Source organism: Pleurodeles waltl, chromosome 12 (assembly GCF_031143425.1).
Source record: "Pleurodeles waltl isolate 20211129_DDA chromosome 12, aPleWal1.hap1.20221129, whole genome shotgun sequence".
Taxonomy (NCBI): Eukaryota; Metazoa; Chordata; class Amphibia; order Caudata; family Salamandridae; genus Pleurodeles; species Pleurodeles waltl.
In genome coordinates this window covers 710,823,329-710,844,085 of record NC_090451.1, presented here as the reverse complement: position 1 = coordinate 710,844,085, position 20,757 = coordinate 710,823,329, and the positions used below count along the sequence as shown (strand labels likewise).

General features: G+C 43.8%; 1 protein-coding gene across 2 annotated transcripts in view; it reads left to right on the top strand.

Moving 5' to 3' along the window:
• Positions 1-19,768, top strand: part of FIS1 (fission, mitochondrial 1) — a 30,680-nt gene extending 10,912 nt beyond the window's left edge. For both annotated transcript variants that reach the window (XM_069215755.1, XM_069215756.1), the window contains 4 exons: positions 1,515-1,647; positions 2,072-2,148; positions 4,964-5,069; positions 17,580-19,768. In XM_069215755.1, the coding sequence (XP_069071856.1) occupies positions 1,515-1,647; positions 2,072-2,148; positions 4,964-5,069; positions 17,580-17,674 (411 nt within the window). In that variant the 3' untranslated portion in view covers positions 17,675-19,768. The remainder of the gene's footprint in view (positions 1-1,514; positions 1,648-2,071; positions 2,149-4,963; positions 5,070-17,579) is intronic.
• The last annotated feature ends 989 nt before the right edge of the window (positions 19,769-20,757 follow it).

The window sequence follows — 20,757 nt, the reverse complement described above, 5'->3', positions numbered from 1 at the left end:
AGTCGATTCTGAATCCATTAGTTTGCTTTATTAGGTCTACTATACAGATTTTAACTGTCAGATTGTAAATACATATTTTTGACTATACCAAAGATGCACGTTGGGCTCAGAGCCTGCCTTTTCCTTACCATTGTTTGACTTTTCTGTCATTCTCATTTGCTTTCTTCTGATTCAATGCCTTACCTTCCTCTTCTTGTACTTCGGCCCGGCTCACATCCGTTGAAGGTGGCAAATCCAGGAATTACTTTAAAAAATAATGTATTTCTGGCAGGGATGACCCGTAATATGTAATCTAGATATAGGAGAACAAGTGGTTACTAGGGTTGGCAGTTAAAGCTTGGAAGGTCTTGTGGACTAGTTATCCACCTTAGCACTGCTAGGGGCCTTCTGCAGATAATTGCTACATGTCTGTCTAGATGCAGTAGTTTGTACTTGGGTGGTATTAGGAGATCATGGAGGTGTGGAGATCAGAAGTGGTGTAGTGGGTATACGCTGTATGTCTGTGAGTGCCAGCAGGTATTTATGGTTGCACTTCTATTGGAAATCTGTCACGTGGGGGAGCATTGGATATGGAAGTGCAGGTGGAGATCAGACTATCCATGCAAACCAACCATTGTTATGTCTCGGGTTCCTGGGTCTGTAGCTTGTGGAGGAGAGAGAGAGTTTTTGTTGGAGGTTATGTTGGAGGAGTTTTGGGGCCCGGCTGTGGGCGGTGCATGGGGATGTAGAGGAAGACAGTGAATGTTTCAGATATCTGTTTTCCCATTTTGAGGATAGGAGGCGGAAGAGCTTTAGTGTATATGCCCTGATAGTCTCATTTGCCTTGTTTGTGCACCGTGGGCAGATAATGGAACATGTCCTTCCGACCAGAGATGGTGTTCTCTAGGTTGAGTATACCAGCACTAGTCGCAAGCACAAACTTCATTATTTTAATTAAGGTTCGATGTGCCGTCTTGCCTGATGATTATATATTTTTTTAAAACTTGACAACACACTTCAGACAATCTATTTCACTTGAATTTATTTTTAAAATTTCAAAAATACACAGGTTAGACCTTCCTTTGAGTTTCTTTTCTGCTACTGATAATGAAAAGGCCAATAGTTGTACACTGACAGCACAAGCAACAAGTTGTCTTTATAACTTACATGTAGATAATCAAAGTTGTACCACAAACCTAATGTATTCAAGTAAGGATTGTGTTTTTTTTAATGGCTATTTGGTGCGCCCATTATCTTAATTTGAGTGCACTTTTGTTATTAAAATGTGGAAATATATTGTTTGTACCTTAATGTATTTCCAAAGCAATACACAAATATGCCTAACTGCTAATAGAATGAGCAAAAATAAAATGTCATCACAAGTGTTAGAGTGTACGATAAACCTGGATGCCCTGTTCATATTGCTGGCCTCTGTTACCTTGACTGAAGCTCTGTCCTTCATAGTTGTTAAGATGAGCTGTAAGAACCCACTTTGCAGAACCAATAGTAAGTATATGCTTTGCTGCTTCTTGTAGAGGTTTGAAAAGAAGTACCAAGGAGAGAAGTTGGCTGGATGTGTGTCCAAAAGCACCCAGTTTGAGTACGCCTGGTGTCTGATAAGAAGCAAGTACAATGATGACATCAAGAAGGGCACAGATCTCTTGGAAGGTAAATGCTCCTCTGTTGCTTAAAATGTTTCCTGTTAAGTGGAGGACGAAATAGAGATAAGTTGGCAGACAGGTTTTACATTTGTACCGACCACTGCAAATGTGTTTTCATGTGTACTACGCAGAGGTGCTTCAGTTTCATGATGGCAGATCTGCCACCAAATTGGATGAAGGCCGCTAGGTTTAGGGGTACATGAGCTACCACCGTAAGTTAGTTGTCCTTTTTTTGTTTTTTTTTTATAGTTTGGGATATAGCACTTTGTCGTGTAAAAGGCATCTTCTGTACCTAGACACAGTGAGATAAAAGGTGATGCAGCGCAGGAGGTCATTGTGACTGACTGCTTGTGGACATAGTAATTATTTTTGTGCCTTGTGATCTGTAATGTTGGACAGCTCATCATGACCACCTCTTCTGTCCTCTCTAGACTTGTTACCTAAAGGAAGCAAGGAGGAGCAAAGAGATTACATATTTTATCTCAGCGTGGCCCATTACAGGTTGAAGGTAAGTTGCATCCGGCTGAAGACTTCTTTTCAAACTGTTCTGGTTGTAGATTCAGGCAGGTTCTTCATGTTGGTGTATTCCAGGCTGATAGAGATTAGAGCTGAGAAAGGGCACCCACACGTCTGTGCTGTGGCAAGTGTGCGTTTCTTCGACATGGGTCAGTGTGTTTTTGTGAGAGGGACCTAATTCACAGTGACTTTAAACTGTTTGATTTAGTTACAGATTTAGACTTGCATGGAGCACTGTGTCGCCTGAGCTGAGCGACCGCATCCAAATGCTTTGAGCATATCCAACAGTGCACATGACCTGATAACATTTCCAGTTCTCGAACATGGGTTTGGGGGAGCGTTACATTCTTGTAACCTATCTGATGAAGGACTGATGCACTTTCGCACAACATTTCATTTACATGCAGCTTGACTTCTGCTTTCCCTGTTAAGGTAGCATCACAGCGACAGTGGGATGTGACATTCACTGCACTTGTCCCACAGGAACGAAGATCAAAAACTCCAGAATGTTATAGTGACCTGCCTTTCATGATTACTCAACTTTAAAGAAACTAATAGTCTGTGTTAAAAAAAATAAAACACAGTTGGGGGTTAAGGTTTGTGCTCCGACAGCGGTGAGTAGGGGGCACCAGAAGCGCTCCTTCTCTTTGTAGCTCTGTTTCTTGTCATCAGTGCAGTTACACAAATTGTACAGGAGAGGAGGCAGAAGTAACCTGTTACCAGCACGCAGGAACGGCTGGTTGATTTGGTTGAACACTTTGGCTCCTTTTAAACTGAGCAGTGGGATTGGGGTTTCTAAATGTAAAACTCTTCGGAGTACGAAGCCCTGTTTAACAGTCTGCCATGAACACAGAAAAAGCCTGTACTGAATGACCCACAACGCGGTTGCATCCTCTGTGTGTAATTGTGGGGAAGAGAACGTACGGATTGCAATCGAGATGAATGTGCAGTCAACACAAATGGATTCTGACTTGGTGGGTTTGAATTTTTAGTGATGTTGAATGTTATACTTGGTTGATATATGATTTGCCAGCATTTTTCTGAGGTTTTTCTTTTGGGTTTTATTTGATAAGATGGGTTTTTGGAATCTTGACATGGATTAGTAAGGGGAGATTGTTTTCCACAGTCCTTTGAGATATGGATCATAGGAAAGATCATGTTGTGGAAAGCTACTGAACATGGAAGATTCACTTTTGTGATGTGCATAGATGTTAATATATGTCCGATAAATGCAATACGATAAAAATAGCAAAAGGAGCAAAGTATGGACGCTTAATAAGTACACCTTCAAAGATGTGAGTTCTGCATTTCTGCTGTACAAAAAAAATCGTTGTTTGATTAAATAGCCTAAATGTTTACTCCATGAATAATAAGAATCTAGCCCAGATATAGGGAATACAAGATCCCCGACTTGCCTCTTGGTTTACTCAATAGCATTCCCATCAGGGCAGGAGTATTTCTCAGTTCTTGTTTAAACACTCACTTTTAATAAATATATTACTAAAGCATGATGTTGTAGTACACTGTAATTTAAAAACTGTACTTTTTCCATTGAAATGGCCAAAAACGTTCCCACTAACTTTCAGCTTTACTGCTAAAATTGCATAGTGTATTAACTATAAACTTTGAAAACTGGGTTTCACAAAAAATATTGATCATTTGCATGTCACCAAGTAAAGTATCTTGATTTCCTTTCATCCTATTAAGATATGAGTTTCATCACACAGAAGTACAAGATGTAGGCTTCTACAAGTGCTAAAACATATTCATAAATGTTTGTACAGTTGATTTATAAGCTATTTAAATGTTGTGTTAGGAAAAACTGACACCCTTCAGCCTTTCATTTCACAATCTTTGTAAAGCAGGTCAGGCAATTGACTTTACCAAATCCTGTAACTCTGCAGTCAGCAGTAAACTGACTTCGGACCTCTATCTCTGACCACTGAGCAAATGTGACCAGATAAGAGCAAGATTTAAAGGCATCTTTATTGCTCTTTTTACTCTCAGAGTGAATAGAACACCTATTCTTTGTCAACTCGCCAGAATGGGGGAGTAGGTCCTAAATATAGCTCAACTTGATAAAATTTGACTCACCATGGAAAGTGGGTGGTAGGTTTCTCAAGGCCTGTTAAGGGATTTTTGATTTTATTGTTAAATCTCGTCTTTTGGGCGTCGTTCCCCCCCCCCCCACCCTCCTCCTCCTCCAAACAATTATAGGCACATCTTAAACCTGCCGTGAAGCCATTTTAGTTGTATAATTGACAGTAATTGTCTCAGTCTCCACTGGAATGAAGGACACAGTTATCAAAAAATGTGGAATTATTTATTGGCTTGGCTTTCTTGAATTTTCATTCACCAGGAACTAGACTATTTCTAAAACAAAAGAACAATGCCATCGGGTTGAGGTGTGTTAGGGAAGCAGAAATACCACGCCAGTTGATGTGAATGTCGAGATACCTTTACTACTTGGCGTGTAAGCACCTGTTGTTGAGTAAACCTGAATATTCACAGCCCTGTTTTATGGAAAAAGGAATAAATGCTGGTGACTTTTGTGGGTTACTATTGAGTAGACATTGAGTTCATGTAACCTGGTACAACAGTAATCCTTGTCTCTTTGGGAAGCAGAGTCGAGTAGTTAAGTGAGTGTCAGCCTTGCGGAACTAGGGAATTTCTCATACACTTTTTTTTTGGAAATATTTTTAGTGGTGGTGAGTTCAGGTCCTGATGTGAAGGTGAATAAACTGTTAATGGTCTAGCTTGTCTCCCAAATAGAAAGTTGGTGAGAAGTTATCATTGTTTTCTTTCAGGTATATGATAAAGCGCTAAAGTACGTCCGAACACTTCTTAAGACGGAGCCTAAAAACACACAGGCGCTGGAGCTCGAGAAGCTGATTGAGAAAGCCATGCAGAAGGGTGAGTATGTGTTCAGAAACCAGAGTGTTGTACTTGTAAATCTGTCTTTTTGTGGGGCATCACCTCCTTGTGTGACCTGGGGATCTGCATGGTAATTGTGTGTCTTCTTGTTGCAAAACATTTCTTCTTCTAAGAATTGGTACCTCTTCAGACAGGCATCTGTACTGGAACTTGATGTGACTAGCGGTCCCTCTGACATTGGCACACAATGTAAAGTAATACCACACACTGAGTGGGGTAAGCAAAGAACAGGAAAGAACTGCTGCAGAGCTCTCCAAAGTAGTGTGCTCTAGAGCTTTGTATTGAATGAGACTACTGTGTGAGCGGTTCCTGATTCTCCAAGACGCTTTTGTCATTCCAGCCCAGTTAAATCCAGAACAGTGCCTCTAATAACCGGTCTGTGATTAGCTCTCTTTGGCCAACGATACCCCTCAAAGAAGACTAGACTCAAGACCAGTCACGTACCACTGGCCGGACAGCTGTGACCTCCCAGTACCGCAGGTTAACCCAAGCGCATCGCATGGTACTGTGAGCAGGTGGTACCACAGGTTAACATGACACAAATATTGCATTATAGGTCGGCAGCAGGACTGTGAGGCGACAGTGAAGCAAGCAGAAACCTTTGGGTAGCTCAGTGGACACTAAAAGTTCAGCCAGAGTAAAGCATCACAAGAAGCCAAGGAAAAGAGGGTGCCGGAATACAAATCACAGCAAAAGGCAGGGAAGTAAACCCCTAGGAAGGGGTATTTTGTGATTCAAGGCAGAGAATCTGGCATCTGTCATCGAGTGCCACTTAGACGTGAATGCCGTTAAGTTTGTTTCTGAGTGGTTGTAAATGTGGCCTCTCCATAGCTATCAGACGGCTTCTTTAGGGGACATGCAAGGTCCTTCCTCAGCACCTAGTTGGGCATCTGAGGCATTAAAGGATGCGTTGCTCACGCTGGGGTTCGTCTCTTCAGGTGGATACAGATATCTAGATAAATCACAGGCTTGGGCCTTGGCTGCTTCATATGTTAAGATCTGATACCACCTCCAAATCCCTTTGTGATTTTATCTTTTTAAATCCTAATTTATTGGGAAACATGAGGCTGGTGGGACCTCTGGCTGTCTGTCGGCCATACTAAAAGGTTTTATGCAACACCGGTCTTTCTGCCTTTACTCTGCACCTTCATCTCTGCTCCGGCAGGGTAAGCTGGGAGCTTCAGATGACTCCATTCACTCGAATGCTCAGGTACATCCTAGTTGGTTGTGTGACTCTTACCAAACGCATCCTCTGATTGGTTGAGCCTCCACCACTAACCATCTCACCGGTAACCCATACCTATTGTGGGACACCCTGCTTTCTCACATGTTTGACATAAAACCAGTGTGTGCCTAAGGGGCCGCCAGCTCTTTTCAGCGTCCTCACTGTAGGCCCATGTAACATCCTGTAATTTCACTTAAAAAAGGACCATGAACCTAGCGCTGCTGAGTATATATGTTTAACTCTAGCCACGAAAAAGCAAGCCAGATTTCCAGAAAAGAGTTGGATAGTTTTGGAGAGAATCAGAACTCTTGAGGTACAGTAATGTTTCATCCTCTTCTCTTGCACCATTGGCAACTTATTAACTATTTCTGTGGACTGCGGTGACCACAAGGCCGGGGAGGCGACTGGGGTGGTCTCTCTTCAGTATTCCCTCTTTCTGTGTCATGTTGGCACTTCTCAGGGAGGCGTCCAGCAGTGACGGTCCAGCGCTGCTTTCAGCTCTGTCCGCGATGTGGTTGTTTCTGGTAGCACTGAGTGAATGCAGTTCAGTTGTGAGGGCAAAGGGACCTTACACTGCGAGGAATCTGTGTCGTGTTACACAATATGATGGCTGCTTCACAGCACATGAAGACTCAATCCTGGCTATAGGAGCATCAACAATAATATTGCGAAAAGGCACCGGCGGGGAGTGCCTGGCCTCTGCCCTCTACCAGAGATGTGATTCAGTCTCTGGTGCAGCGGGTTGTTGTCTAGAAAAGGTAAAGTAACTTGTTCTTTATGTATCATAAGATAATTTCAAACTTACCACTGTGCACAGTTTTTTTTCTCCTGTGTCACCTTGATTTCGGGGCCATCATACGTGTTTTTTGCCTGTCCGTTTATCCAGAGAGATTACTTGGGTGTTCTGGTACACCCCCACAACCACCGCATAAATATTGGTCACTCACACTACGACTGAAAGTGTGAAGATAGTGTTTTTCTTGCCCTCAACTTGATATTTTATTTTAATCTGAGACCGACACACTTTAATCTTTCCCTGCCTGGCCACACATCAGCATATTGTAAATACTGCGCACCGTGACATTGAGCAGTCAAAGTGGGACTGAGACCTCCTTCTCCTGACGTGTCACGTAACCTCACCTCATGGCACTTGCTGGTTGCTTCTAAAAAAAAAAAAATGTTTTTTATTATGTTTTTCCTCCCCATTCTTTAGATATACACACAACACATCGATAACATATTGTTTTTTTGGTGGGGGATTGCTACAAATTGTCTTTTCATATCATATATCATAGCCTGCTTGTGTTGAAACTTTAAATTTTAGTTGAAATGACGCTTTCTGCTGTGTTTGCTTTTTTTCAAATTTGACCTCAATCAGGTACTACAAGTCCTTGTTAATCTGGAGAAAGTAAATAGTTTGACATGGTACAAAAGATACATTTGGTCGTAAACAAGGCAGCGCGGTTCGTAAGTCAATGGAGTATCATCTGAGTTTCTGAATAGATAAACACAATATACAACCTTAAGAGCTCGATGCAACCTCATATGCATCTGGCCGACAGCCCCCCTTCCTGCTGTGATGCTGTGGGTGTAGTTACATCAATTATCCAGTATTGGATCTTTCATAAATTCACATGCTTGAATCATCCCCGTCGTCGAAGTGGGAGTCCCACGGTACATAAAATAGCAATAATTAATAAATAAAATGTTTTTGCCATAGGCTATAATGGAGCCAGCAATTGCTCACATAGCCTATCCATGTCCTTTTGTGAAAGGACCCAAACCTGCCTGCTGTCCAATCAGGCACCAGCACCCTCTAGAACCTTCTCCAGAGAAGCTCACTTCCTCAGATTTTCTACTGCACGTCGTGTGAAGGGAGTCTCCCTGAGCTCTGCTCAGTTTTTTCTTCTACTTCAGAACTTTTTCTCTCAAAAGAGTTGAAAATATGTCGGATTGTTCTAGGAAAGGCCTTTTCCGCCCTTGCAAAACCTGTGGAAAGAAAAGGCTCCATGTGGATGACCCACATAAAGACTGTTTGTATTGTCTCTACCCACAACACCAGGTTAAGGACTGCAAAATATGTCGCACCTTTTCCACAAACAACCTCAGAGACCGTGAGGGCAGGCTCCTGACATGGTTACAGGCCAAATCCTGTACTTCAGGTGAGGAGAGTGGGTCAGAGAGGCCACACAAAAGGTCCAGATCAGAGGACCTGGGCCACACAGAAAAATCCAGGAAGAGGCAGAAATCCTTACAGACTTCAGTCTCCTCTGGGCCTTCCTCTCCTCTTCAGAAGAAGGAGTCCTACCGTCTATCTCCTTCCTCAGAGCCTTCCACTTCTGGAAAAATTACTCTAAAAATCAGATCGACGACAACACCGTTGACGACCGTGACGACGACGGTACCAACAACTACCGTCTCCACTACATCGTCAGCGTCGACTACCTTAACATCGATGGTAAGGGATCCTATCCCTTCTATCAAAACTCCGTCGACAAGTATAGTAAAAACATCGTCGGTTACAACACCGTCGACGACTGCCCCGTCGACTATAACGTCAACAATGCCATGGTCATCGGCGGTTTCACCATCGACGGAGACACCATCAAAGAAGTCATCCTCGACGAAGACACTACCGTCGGCGAAACCATCGTCGGCGAGACCATCGTCGATGGAAAAATATGTACCATCCACGGCTGCATCAACTTTCACGCCATCGACAACACTGGTGCCTAGTAGACAGATTGAGGCCACTCCTGCCTCTTCCAGGTCTCCAGATCTCCGAGCCATGGTCAGGATCAGATCTCTACCTGCACCGGACATTTATCCAACTGACACATCTTCAAACAAGGTGTCAGCTTTAGTACCCAGTCATCTTCTTGACTGGGAGGAATCTGACGAAGGTCCATTCGGAGATGCACATAGCCCCTCGCAGCTCCATGTCAAGTACCAAGATGAGAATGAGTATGAACAATACCAACCATACTACTCTCATCAGGAACAATATTACGAAACACGAGAGCCTCAACACAGAGATACTGTACAAATGCCTTCCTCCTTAATCCAGGATTTACAATCCATGCTTCAGGATTATAGGAGAAGGTTCCCACTGGCAGCGGAAGATCAACCACCAGCGCCAGTCTCTACGGTGACACCAGTCAATGTTCCTCTTCCTCCAGCTACTCCAAGATTGACATCCCACTCGGTGTTAGCTGCACCCCCCAGAGATGAAGGTTCCACTTCAGGGGAAGAGGAACAAGAAGGAGAAATTTCCACTCCACAACATCCTACAGAGGAATGGGATGATTACTTGGCCCCCACTCCTTCTCCACCACCTCCTCGCCCCTCTGATTCTCCGCCCGAGGACATAGGTGGTTTCCATAATCTTATGGACAGAGCCGCGGTACGTTTTCACCTTCCAACATCTGTCTCCCAGTCAGAATGTTTCCTACACGAGTTCAAGGAACAATCACGGAAGTCGGTATGGTCCATTCCGATTATTGATTTCATATGGAGCGAGGGCACAAAGATTGAGAAACCCGGCTACGGTTCCTCCAGTTCCACAAAAACTGGCTAAGAAATACAAGGCAACCCAAGATTCTCCGGCATGCCCTACTGGCCATTTAAAGCCTGACTCTGTGATCTCACAGGCTGGTCAAAGGCGCTCCAAAAACCCATCGACACCTATCTCTACTACTCCAGACAAGGAAGGTCGAAGACTGGACAATATAGGCAAGAGATTCTCCTCCATGTCTGCAATCACTGTCAGGGCAGCAAATTCTTTAGTGATTCTAGGTCGATATGACCGCCAAATGTGGTCCGACATGCAACCTTTCCTGGACCTCATCCCTGAAAATAAACAAGCAGAGGCACGAAAGATCCTACAGGAAGGTGAGCGTACGTCGGAAGAAATTATCGACTGCGCTCTTGACATAGCCTCTACTGGTTTCCGCCAACTAGCGGGTGCCGCGGTCTTACGACAGCAAGGTTGGCTCAAGGCCACATCTTTTAGACCAGAAGTGCAGTCCCGAATCCTAGACATGCCTTACGATGGCGAATCTCTATTTGGCAAACATGTGGATGACGCACTTCAAGCCATCAAGACGGACACGGACACCGTCCTGGGTACCCTGCAGTACCGGAAACAGCCCTTCGAGGGGCTAGAGGAAGAGGTTTCACCTCATTTCGAGGTTCCTTCCACAGACAATACCAGCAATCCCAGTACAGGCCTTCATACCATCAGCAGTACAGGCAATCATCGACTGCCTCCTGTACCAGACAAGGAGGTGAACGAAGACAGGGTTCGCAATCCAGAGACCAACCCAGAAAACAATGATCTTCTACAGGCACCGGCTATGCTCCCCCAATGCCCACGACATCAGCAAATAGGAGCAAATATTTCCAACTTCATCCAAGAGTGGAAGAAAATAACATCAGACAGATGGGTGCTGGATATAGTGACAAGAGGTCACACCCTGGAATTCACACAAAAGCCACCGCTTCACCCACCAACATCAGGCAGGTCTCTCCACCTTCGTCTGCTTCAAGCGGAAGTATTCAGCCTTCTTGCCAAAGGGGCTATAGAGGCAGTTCCTGTGCAACAACGGGGTCTCTGATTCTACTCCCGGTTTTTCCTCATAAGGAAGAAGTCAGGAGAGTGGCCTCCTATACAAGACCTCAGGGAACTCAACAAGTTCCTTCAGAAACCATCCTTCCAGATGATCACACTGTCAGATATCTTGCACCTCCTGAATCCTGGAGATTTTATGACAACTCTAGATCTCCAGGACGCCTACTTCCACATACCAATACACCAAAAGCATCGCAAATATCTCTGTTTTACAGTAGCCGGTGCCCATTATCAGTTCAGAGTCCTACCATTTGGCCTAAGATCAGGGCTGAGAATCTTCACGAAATGCCTTGCCCCGGTCGCAGCCTCCCTCAGAAGCAAGGGTTTCCAGGTGTTCCCATACCTGGACGACTGGCCCATAAAAGCTCCCTCATCTCTACTAGCTTCCAAAGCGACAAACGCCTGCCTAAAACTATTCAATGGTTTGCGTCTAACAGTGAACCTACAGAAGTCAGTCGTGCTTCCCGCATGCAGGAGAGTTTTCCTGGGAGCAGAATTAGACACTATCCAAAACAAGGCATATCTTACCCTAGCAAGGCAGCAGAAGCTGACCCAATTGGCTGTCACAATCTCCGCAAAAAAGTTTGTTTCAGTACGACTATTCAAATCGCTCCTGGGCATGATTTCCTCAGCCATAGTCCTAGTACGGCTAGCAAGACTCAAAATGAGGCCGCTGCAAGAAGAACTGCAACTTCAATGGACCTAGTCGCAAGGATCCTTCGACGACTTAACTATCACACCAAAAATTCGGCAGGCGTTAGAATGGTGGTCTCACATCAACCACCTCTCCCACGGTCTTACTTTTCTGGCACCAATGACAGACTTTGTCATCATCACAGACTCCTCCTTGGAAGGATGGGGAGGCCACTTACAGGACATGCGCATTCAAGGCAGATGGTCCAAGCTCCAAAAAGAGATGCACATAAACCTGTTAGAGCTGAAGGCGATTCATCTCACGCTCAAAGCTTTCCTGCCACGCATTGCAGGATCATCAGTGTTAGTCAGAACAGACAACACAACAAGCATGTTTTACATCAACAAGCAGGGAGGAACAAGATCCCTCTCCCTCTCAAGAGAAGCTCAGTCTCTCTGGAACTGGCTCACACTGAACAACGTCCGCCTCAGGGCAGAGCACCTGGCTGGGGTCAACAATGCTCTAGCGGACTCTCTCAGCAGGACGGACGACAACTTTCACGAGTGGGAACTCAACCAGACCATACTCGAGGACATCTTCGAACGATGGGGTCGGCCGATCTTAGACTTGTTCGCCACCAATCTGAACGCCTAATGCCAGTTTTACGCCAGTCGATACCCACTCCCGGGGTCGTGGGGAAATGCTCTTTTGATAAGATGGTCCGGGATCTTTGCATACGCTTTTCCCCCCATTCCACTGATTCCCAGGCTCCTCAGGAAAATGAAGACCGAATGCTGCAGGATCATTCTCATAGCCCCCAAGTGGCCCAGGCAGTACTGGTACACGGAGCTCCTACTCTGGTCAGTAGCCAATCCAGTCCGCCTTCCTTGCAACCACAATCTTCTAACGAAGAATCAGGGTCTCATCCTACATCCCGACCCAACTTCGCTACACTTTCATGCTTGGCTCTGGAGTACAGAGAGTTCCACGATATGAACATTGATCAAGAATGTATACTTACATTATCTAAGGCACGAGCAGAGAGCACGAACAAGACATACAAACTCAAATGGAAGAGATTCTGTGTTTGGTGCTCTCAGAATAATTTTCACCCATTTCAGAATAACCCTGAGCAAATTCTTTCTTACCTGCTCTCTCTCTCTCCAAAGCTGGTCTTTGCCATGCATCAGTCAAGATTCACCTAGCAGCTATAGCCTCTTATAGACGATCGGCTGACAGGCCATCTATCGGCTCATCCAGAGTCATCAAACAGTTTATGAAAGGGCTGTTCCGCACCTTTCCTCCGGTACGCTTACCTCCGCCAGAGTGGCATCTTAATATTGTCCTCTCCCAACTCATGAAAGCTCCTTTTGAACCCATTCATAGGGCGGAGCTCAAGTACATCACTTGGAAAGTGGCAACCTTGCTCGCTCTCACCTCTACCAGGAGAGTCAGTGATATACAGGTGTTCACTACTAAAGAACCCTTTTTGGTTTTCTCTGAAGACTTTGTTATGCTCCGAACCAATCCCAAATATATTCCCAAGGTTCCATCTTCGTTCCACCTCAATTAACCTTTTATTCTACAAACCTTTTTTCCAAACCCTACTACGATCGCAGAGAAAACTCTCCACTCTTTGGACATCAAACAATGCCTAAAATTTTATCTCCAAAGTTCCAAACACATCAGAAAATCAGACCAACTCCTAGTATCTTATTCTCTGGGACGACAGGGAACAGGAGTAACCAAGGCCACTATAGCCCAATGGATTTCTTCAACAATCCAATTTTGTCACACGAAGGCAGGAAAACCGTTGACTAGGCGCCCGAGAGCCCACTCCACAAGAGCAGTCTCCGCATCGGCTGCTTTGTTTTAAGGTATTGCCCTTGATAAAATTTGCCAGGCTGCGACATGAACAAACTCTCTAGTAGGACAAGCTGTTCTACGCCCTCTTTCATTAAGGTGAGACCTTTCTTTAGTTATAGACATATGGTTTGAAATGCAAATAACCATGTTTTCTATTATGCTTCCATGTGAATATGTAAGGTGTATGTATGTATTTATAGATATATATCTCGGTATTTACAGCATGAATTTCAGTATTTATGTACACGTACTTAAAGTATCTGTATTCCTTCGTAATTCGCGATCAGAAATGTATGAGTTTACTATGATTATTATTATTATTATTATTATTATTATTTATATTGGAGCTAGAGCGTCTTCATGCTCGCACCCTCCACCCACGCTGGATACAATGTTTATCAACCATACTGCTGTCTATTCAGATTCAAGCATGTGAATTTACGAAAGATCCAATACTGGATAAGAAAACAAGTTACTTACCTGTAACTACAGTTATCCAGTATTGGTAATTTCATAAATTCACATGCGACCCACCCTCCTCCCCTTTGATCTCGCATTTCCTCTCAGGTTCTAATTTTTTTCACTCTCGTGCTGGAAAATCTGAGTACGGGAGCTTCTCTGGAGAAGGTTCTAGAGGGTGCTGGTGCCTGATTAGACAGCAGGCAGGTTTGGGTCCTTTCACAAAAGGACATGGATAGGCTATGTGAGCAAGTGCTGGCTCCATTATAGCCTATGGCAAAAAAAAATGATTTATTATTTATTGCTATTTTATGTACCGTGGGACTCCCACTTCGACGGGGATGATTCAAGCATGTGAATTTATGAAAGATACCAATACTGGATAACTGTAGTTACAGGTAAGTAACTTGTTTTCTTTCACGATTGGAATGGCATTCGTTGAAACTTTAATAAGTTTTGCACTGTTCGGCAAAACTGCAGGAAAGCTTTGCAATCTTAAACGCACTGATTTGATCCTGAACAGTTTTCACCAAGATGCCTGCTCCAAGTTACAACCCTCTGTGCTTTCATGAATATCCGTTTAATGGTTTTATTTTAAAAAAAGCTGATAGGACCAGCTGATATTGAAAAATGTATAGTTTAGCCCCATGCTGATTTTACCAAGCCTGTCAATCAAAAATTGATGGGACAAGTGTTTTTTTTCTGCTCTATCCATAGTAGGCCGAAGCCCCTTTAGAGCGTTCCGTGGACTCAAATGATCTAAAAGGCTGACCGTCACTGAGCGCGTTTGTATGTGCGGTCATGAGTAGATGCGAGGTACAGAAACCTGTGGCCTGGAAAAGAAGTGAAGTGCACGGTGGCCGAGGAGTGCTCCCCGACCCCGGGGGCTCTGGGGGTGGAGGGTAGCGGCCCAGGCTTTATGGAGGCAACTGCAGATCTGGGTGCAGATCCCCAGACTATGTTAAATATTTTTCTACTCTGTATCTGGTTCTCAAAGACTGTCCTGGATGCCCAAATGGAGACCCAAAGCAGCAATAATAATAATAAACTAGGGTCTCGCATTTGTCGGAGTTACAGCTGTTCACAGTTGTAAACTCCCAACCGGATTTTTCTTACATTAAAAGAAAAAACCAGCGCGATTGCGCTCCTACAGTTCACATGGAATAATACCTATCGGCAAAAGTGCAATTATGAACGTAACCGGCAAAAGTGCAATTAAGTGTGTAAAAAGGTCGATAGTATGCGAAGCCCTCGACTTCTGCCCAGCGAGATCGCACTGCGTAAATAGAGAAAAAGTAGTCCACAAACCCAGCGAGCCTCGCATGTTCTCTGTACTTGGTCGCTGCCCTCGAGGAAGGCTGACCACCGGAAAAGGCATGACGTCTGCGTGTCTTCCACTAATCAAAAGAAGCGTATTCTAACAGGCAAGCCAACTTGCCAATGGAAGACACTTATGTGACGTCGACGGGGCTCCGAACCCTTTTCTAATACCTAAAGCGTCTCGCTAGCGATAAGCAGGCGTGAGCGCATGCAACGCAGACTCGACCCTAAAAAATCAGCCACAAATTCAGAAAAAACCCACAGAGCTCACCTGAGACGTTGGCTGTGCACAGGCAGGATGGGCTCGGCCATGACTGGAGCCCTGTTGCAGATGGCTTGGTTGGCACGAGACCCGGACAGCTGGCCAGACCCTACCCCAAACCCACAAACTCCACTGGGACGAAGGCGGTGTTCAGATGCTGTGGATTGCCTGGCGTGGCTTGCAGCAGTTCTCTTTACTCACAATAAATACCATGCATTTATCGAACCCTTGCAGATTGCTTGAAAGTAAGCATTGGCAGAGCCGAGCGAGCTGCCTCGTACCACGCGCCAGCAGCCTTTGTGCAAACATAAGCATGTTCGAGCCATGCCTGTTGGTTTTACCGATGCTTCCTCGCTCTGTATTTATTACACAAGTTACTTTCACACATCCCAGCCTTCTGTACTCTGTGCTGATGGAGTAATTTCTTTGTTGAGGCTCGCCTGTACTCCGGGGTAGTGTTCAGCAGGCGGCCCGGCGACCATTAAAGAAAAACGCGTATTCTTAACTTTAAAAGCTCTGTCCAGTCTCAGTCTCCCCGTGCAGGGGCAAGATATTCTTATAACTGTATAATCACTCTACCTGCAGTGGCACAGTGGGATTGTATAAAATGTCAACACTGCAGCACCTTAACAGGTTCATTCGCGACCATCCGAGCAATACACAGCACGCTGTTAGGTACTTCATACAGTCTGTTACCTGGCCTTTATCGCGCTTAGCTTTAGATCCACCAGTGTTGGCTAGCCTCTCTCCTCAGTCATTATTTGCTAATATTTTAGCTGCAGTTACCTGTTGTATAATGTTGGTCCGTATGTGGCTTTCCTGGTTTTGGCGGACTAACTACTTTGCAAACGTCCCACGGATAAGAGATTCTTACGCAGGCTGACCACGACACAACCCTCTCTTCTCACACAAAGGATTGGGTTCCTCCCGCTGCTTCAATGGTGAGGACTCTCCTTGAAAAGCGAGGTTCTGTCTTTTAATTGAAGATAGGAAAGGTTTGATCTGTTTCAGCAGCGAACGATCATGGCTTATAAAGTCTGCTCACATCAATTTCTTCATGTAGGATTTGGGAATTGAAAAGTCCTGCAGAGCAAAATTTCCAATAATTTGTATACACTTTTACATATTTAAACTTTTAAAGGTGAGAATAAAATCCGGATAAGGCCAGAAGGAAACTTCTTCCTCGGTTGTAAGGTTCTGCACTCCCATCTTCAACAATCTTTGGGTGCAGGGATGTTTGTTTTCCATTGGGGAAAATATATTTCCACTCCTGGAGATAAAGAGTTTCACAACTAATTTGCACTTATTTAGCAGATACTCGCGTGAGGCAATATACTTTGTGTATTTGCTTGTGCGAACATGGTATTCACAAATGCTTGCCAGGGCTATAGTCAGAAACCAGCACCAGTTACGAGCTTCCAGAACTATTTCTGTGAATTTATATGAATTCCTGAAAGCTATAAGTATGTACCCATGCATGGCCATAGACCTCTTGATGTACTTTGGTAACTTTAAGAATAGCGCCACTTTTTAATATTTTTTTTTCCCCAGGTTGCACATACTGACTTTACATTGATTTACCAATATTTTTTATTTTTTATTTTTATTTTTTAAATAAATATTGACCTGCATCAAATACATTTTATAATATGATGCCTTCAAGAAAAGACATTTAGAGGTTTCCTCTAATTACACAATCTAGTAAAACTGGAACCGTGTTCCTTTTGTGTCTGAGTTGAAATATATTTTGGTAACGTTTTATTTTGTGAGCCAGTCTTGGTACCATTCATTTCATTTGCATGCTATTAGTGAGCTTTCTGGAAGTATTTTATAGACGTTCAGAGATAGACATTTCTTCTAAATATTCTTGTATTTGAACTACTTTCAGGAGAGCAAGCTGTGGTTACAGCTCGCTGCATTTCCCAGGAGTGCTGCGCTCACCTGTTATGAATGTTTCGCAGCAGTGGATTGTGTATAGAACTTGCACATATTACGCGTTGTGGTAGTTACTCGCCTTTGCTAGCAGACTGTCCCTATACATGGTACCATATGTTTTCATCACCTGTTGCTGTTGGTTATTCTTATCTCCGCAGATGGTCTCGTTGGCATGGCGATTGTCGGAGGGATGGCCCTGGGCGTGGCCGGCCTAGCGGGCCTGATTGGATTGGCCATTTCCAAGTCGAAATGACTCCTGCCTAGCGCAGCTCTGCTGTGTTTGTCTAGTGCCCTCAGATCCTCACGAGATGCTCCAGGGTGCTCTGGAGGATGACGCTGAAGTTAAAGCTGAACTGCTTCGTCTGCGCCGCTGATTACTTTATAACTCTGCAACTTACTGTGCAAAGGCCAACCTTCCACCACACTGTCTCCAACCCCCGATGAAGCACGCGCTGCAGGGTGGGCTGAACGGTGGGAGGAGCCTCTGAGCCTTTGTCAGCGCTACTCAGCCCTGTTTCCGGCAGCCTGGATGCCTTGGTTGGAATAGAGGGTAAAAAGTAAAAGCATATTTTGTAAAGTAGAGGGCACCCCCAAGAACACTTGTTCCATGTAGTTTAATTTGAGGCCTTCCTATTGGTGTTTTTACAGACTGATACATGTCCTTGCATTGTCTTGAGCCACTGGGCAGTAGCACTTAATTGTCATAGTTGCCTTTTGTCTACCAATATTATCAATTAGAAAAAAAAAAAAACTTCATCTGAAACTGTGAATGGGAAATCCATTGTTTGCAAACCAGAGATAGACGAGTTAGTTATTCTTCAGTGACCATTATTGATCATAAGGCATCCAGAATGAGTGCAAGGCACCACTGCAGCTCGCAAATTACGTTTCCTTGTAGGTTAGCGCTGCATGTCGTACGCTATGTATTTAATAGAGTAGTCGTCGATTTAGGATTTGTGAAGTAGATGAATGTTGCGATGACATTTTTAATGTCACACTATGAAATAAATTAGGCGTTTGATGGGATTATAGCATGTTAATTCATTGTTAACGTGGAATAAAATCATCCCTTTCAGTTACAGCAAGATTGAGGGATCAATGTAGGAGCCAGGGTGTGGCTTATGGTAGCCATTAAAAGACACACGCCAGTGAATTCATTTTAGAAAACTATTTATTCATTCCATGTAGTCTTGATGAGCTCTGAGCCAGTAAATTCCTCCTGCCCTATTAAATACAAAGGTGATAATTTGGACACTGGTGTAGACTATCAGTCTGAATTGTTTATGATGCATTGGAGAAAAGAGATGTGAAACTTAGAAAAGTTGCAGTCAATTGTTAAATCAGCAGTCCATGTGCATTTCTAAACAAGAGGTATCCAACATTGGTCAATTGAGGGCCCATTCTGTGCCTAAATTTCACGAAATCCATGTAACACACGTGCTCTTGAAAGTAAACACGAAGCATTTGCATATTGAACTCTCATCCTAAAATTGAGGCATGAATCTACATCTCTGGATGAGCAACTCTTAACCAGTAATTAATTCTCCGCAAGAGCTCGGTCTGTCGCAGTTACTCACAGCTATCCTGTGCAGTTTCATTGTCTGATCACTTTGATGTATTTCTCACCTGATTGTTCCTGCTTAAGGTGTTCTCACATGTTGCCTCTTGTGTCATGATCAAGGGCATACTCCCTTATCGGTACTGAAACTTACAACACTGATGCTTTCACTCAGAGGGACTGGAAGAGGGAAGCCACAAGCATAGTTTCATACAAGATGTATACAGAACCAACTTCAATAAACTCTGAAACACTTCCTTTGTGACTGTTGACTCTCTCTGTCTACTAGAGTAAATCCTTCTGCTCTGCTTATTTTGTGCATATTTTGTCTGCCAAACGGAAACAGGCTGCTGCTTGTGGGAGTTAATTGCATTGCTGTGTTTCCCCTCTTTAAAAGCCAAAGTCCAGAGTTCTTGTTTTCTTCTTGAAATGTAATGAGCCATGTCTTGTTAGTTCTGCTGCACAGTACAGAAAGAGTTCACACCATTTGTTAAATTAATCGCAGCAAGCAGATTCGCTGATTAAATTAAAAGTGTTTTAGTTGTAATCCTGCAAACACTTGCTACTGCTCTGCAGTTGAAAGATGTCGCACTGTAGCCTGTGCTCCACATTGTGTGCTCATCTCACCAGTGCAGCCAATGATAACAACTCTAATAGAGGGCGTCCTTAGCACTCCTTGTGTTCGTTTTCTTGTCACTTAACTATAGCGGAGTTAATTTATATATTTTTTAATTCTAAAACAAAAAGCTTTACAGTAAAAAAATGTAAATAAAAGTTATATTATTTGAACATGCTTCCGTTTACTTTTTTTGTGTCATACAGAACTGTTTTTAGGACCGCTAAGTGAAATGTAGTCGTGGTTGTTTATAATGACATAATGTAAAAAAAGAGCACTTAATGTATCCGTTTATTAATCTGTGCTTCTTTCAGAAGTCCGACATTGCCTTGCTCCAAAATAGTCACTGCAGTTCTAAACTTGTAAAAGTATGTTTTTCAATCTCTTTGCAAGTAACTTGCATTTGTTTAACCCTGATTACTCTCATGCGGCTCTCCCTCGGCCACGAATTGCCTGCGTCAGCGGGTAGGGTAGGAAAAGCTTCAAAAGAAAACTGTCACAAAAATGATCTGGAGCCCTCCATGCCTGAGCAGCGCTGCACACACACTGATCTCTTTGTATGTGCATTACCAGCTACAACTCCCAGTGTCTCTTCGTTCAGCCTGTCGGGCAGAACACAGCGACTACTCTCTCCGTGGCTTCCTTTTTTTCAGGTTGTAGAATTAAACTATATTGGTGACTTCTGTTCCCTGGAATGGTATACATTTTCTCAATATTTTAATATTGAGTTCATGTTCATTGAATTGAATTTCTCTGTTGTGCGCGCCATATGTGATCCTTCACTTTGGACATTGAACTTGCCTCCCTGCAGGGTCTTTGTACACAACTTGAGACCCTTGCTTGGGTGTCATGTCCTACCCTGAAATTGCTAAAGCATGCATTTCCTTCGAGAATCTTGGTTCTCAGTGCTTCCTGAGAAGGAACTGTGGATTCACCATTACATTTCTCTTTAGAATTAAGATCTCCACATTTGGAGCGCAATCAACCCTTTTTTTTTCTTCCAGAAAGGACTTTGGTTATCCTTCGCATGGGTTTTGGAATACAACTTTTGTTTAGTGAACAGTCGTGTTTTCAGATCAGCGGTGGCCACTCTACATAGTATTAACACCTTTCCTTGTATCCAACTTTGACATGGGATTGAGCTGCATCGCCGGTGGTTTCT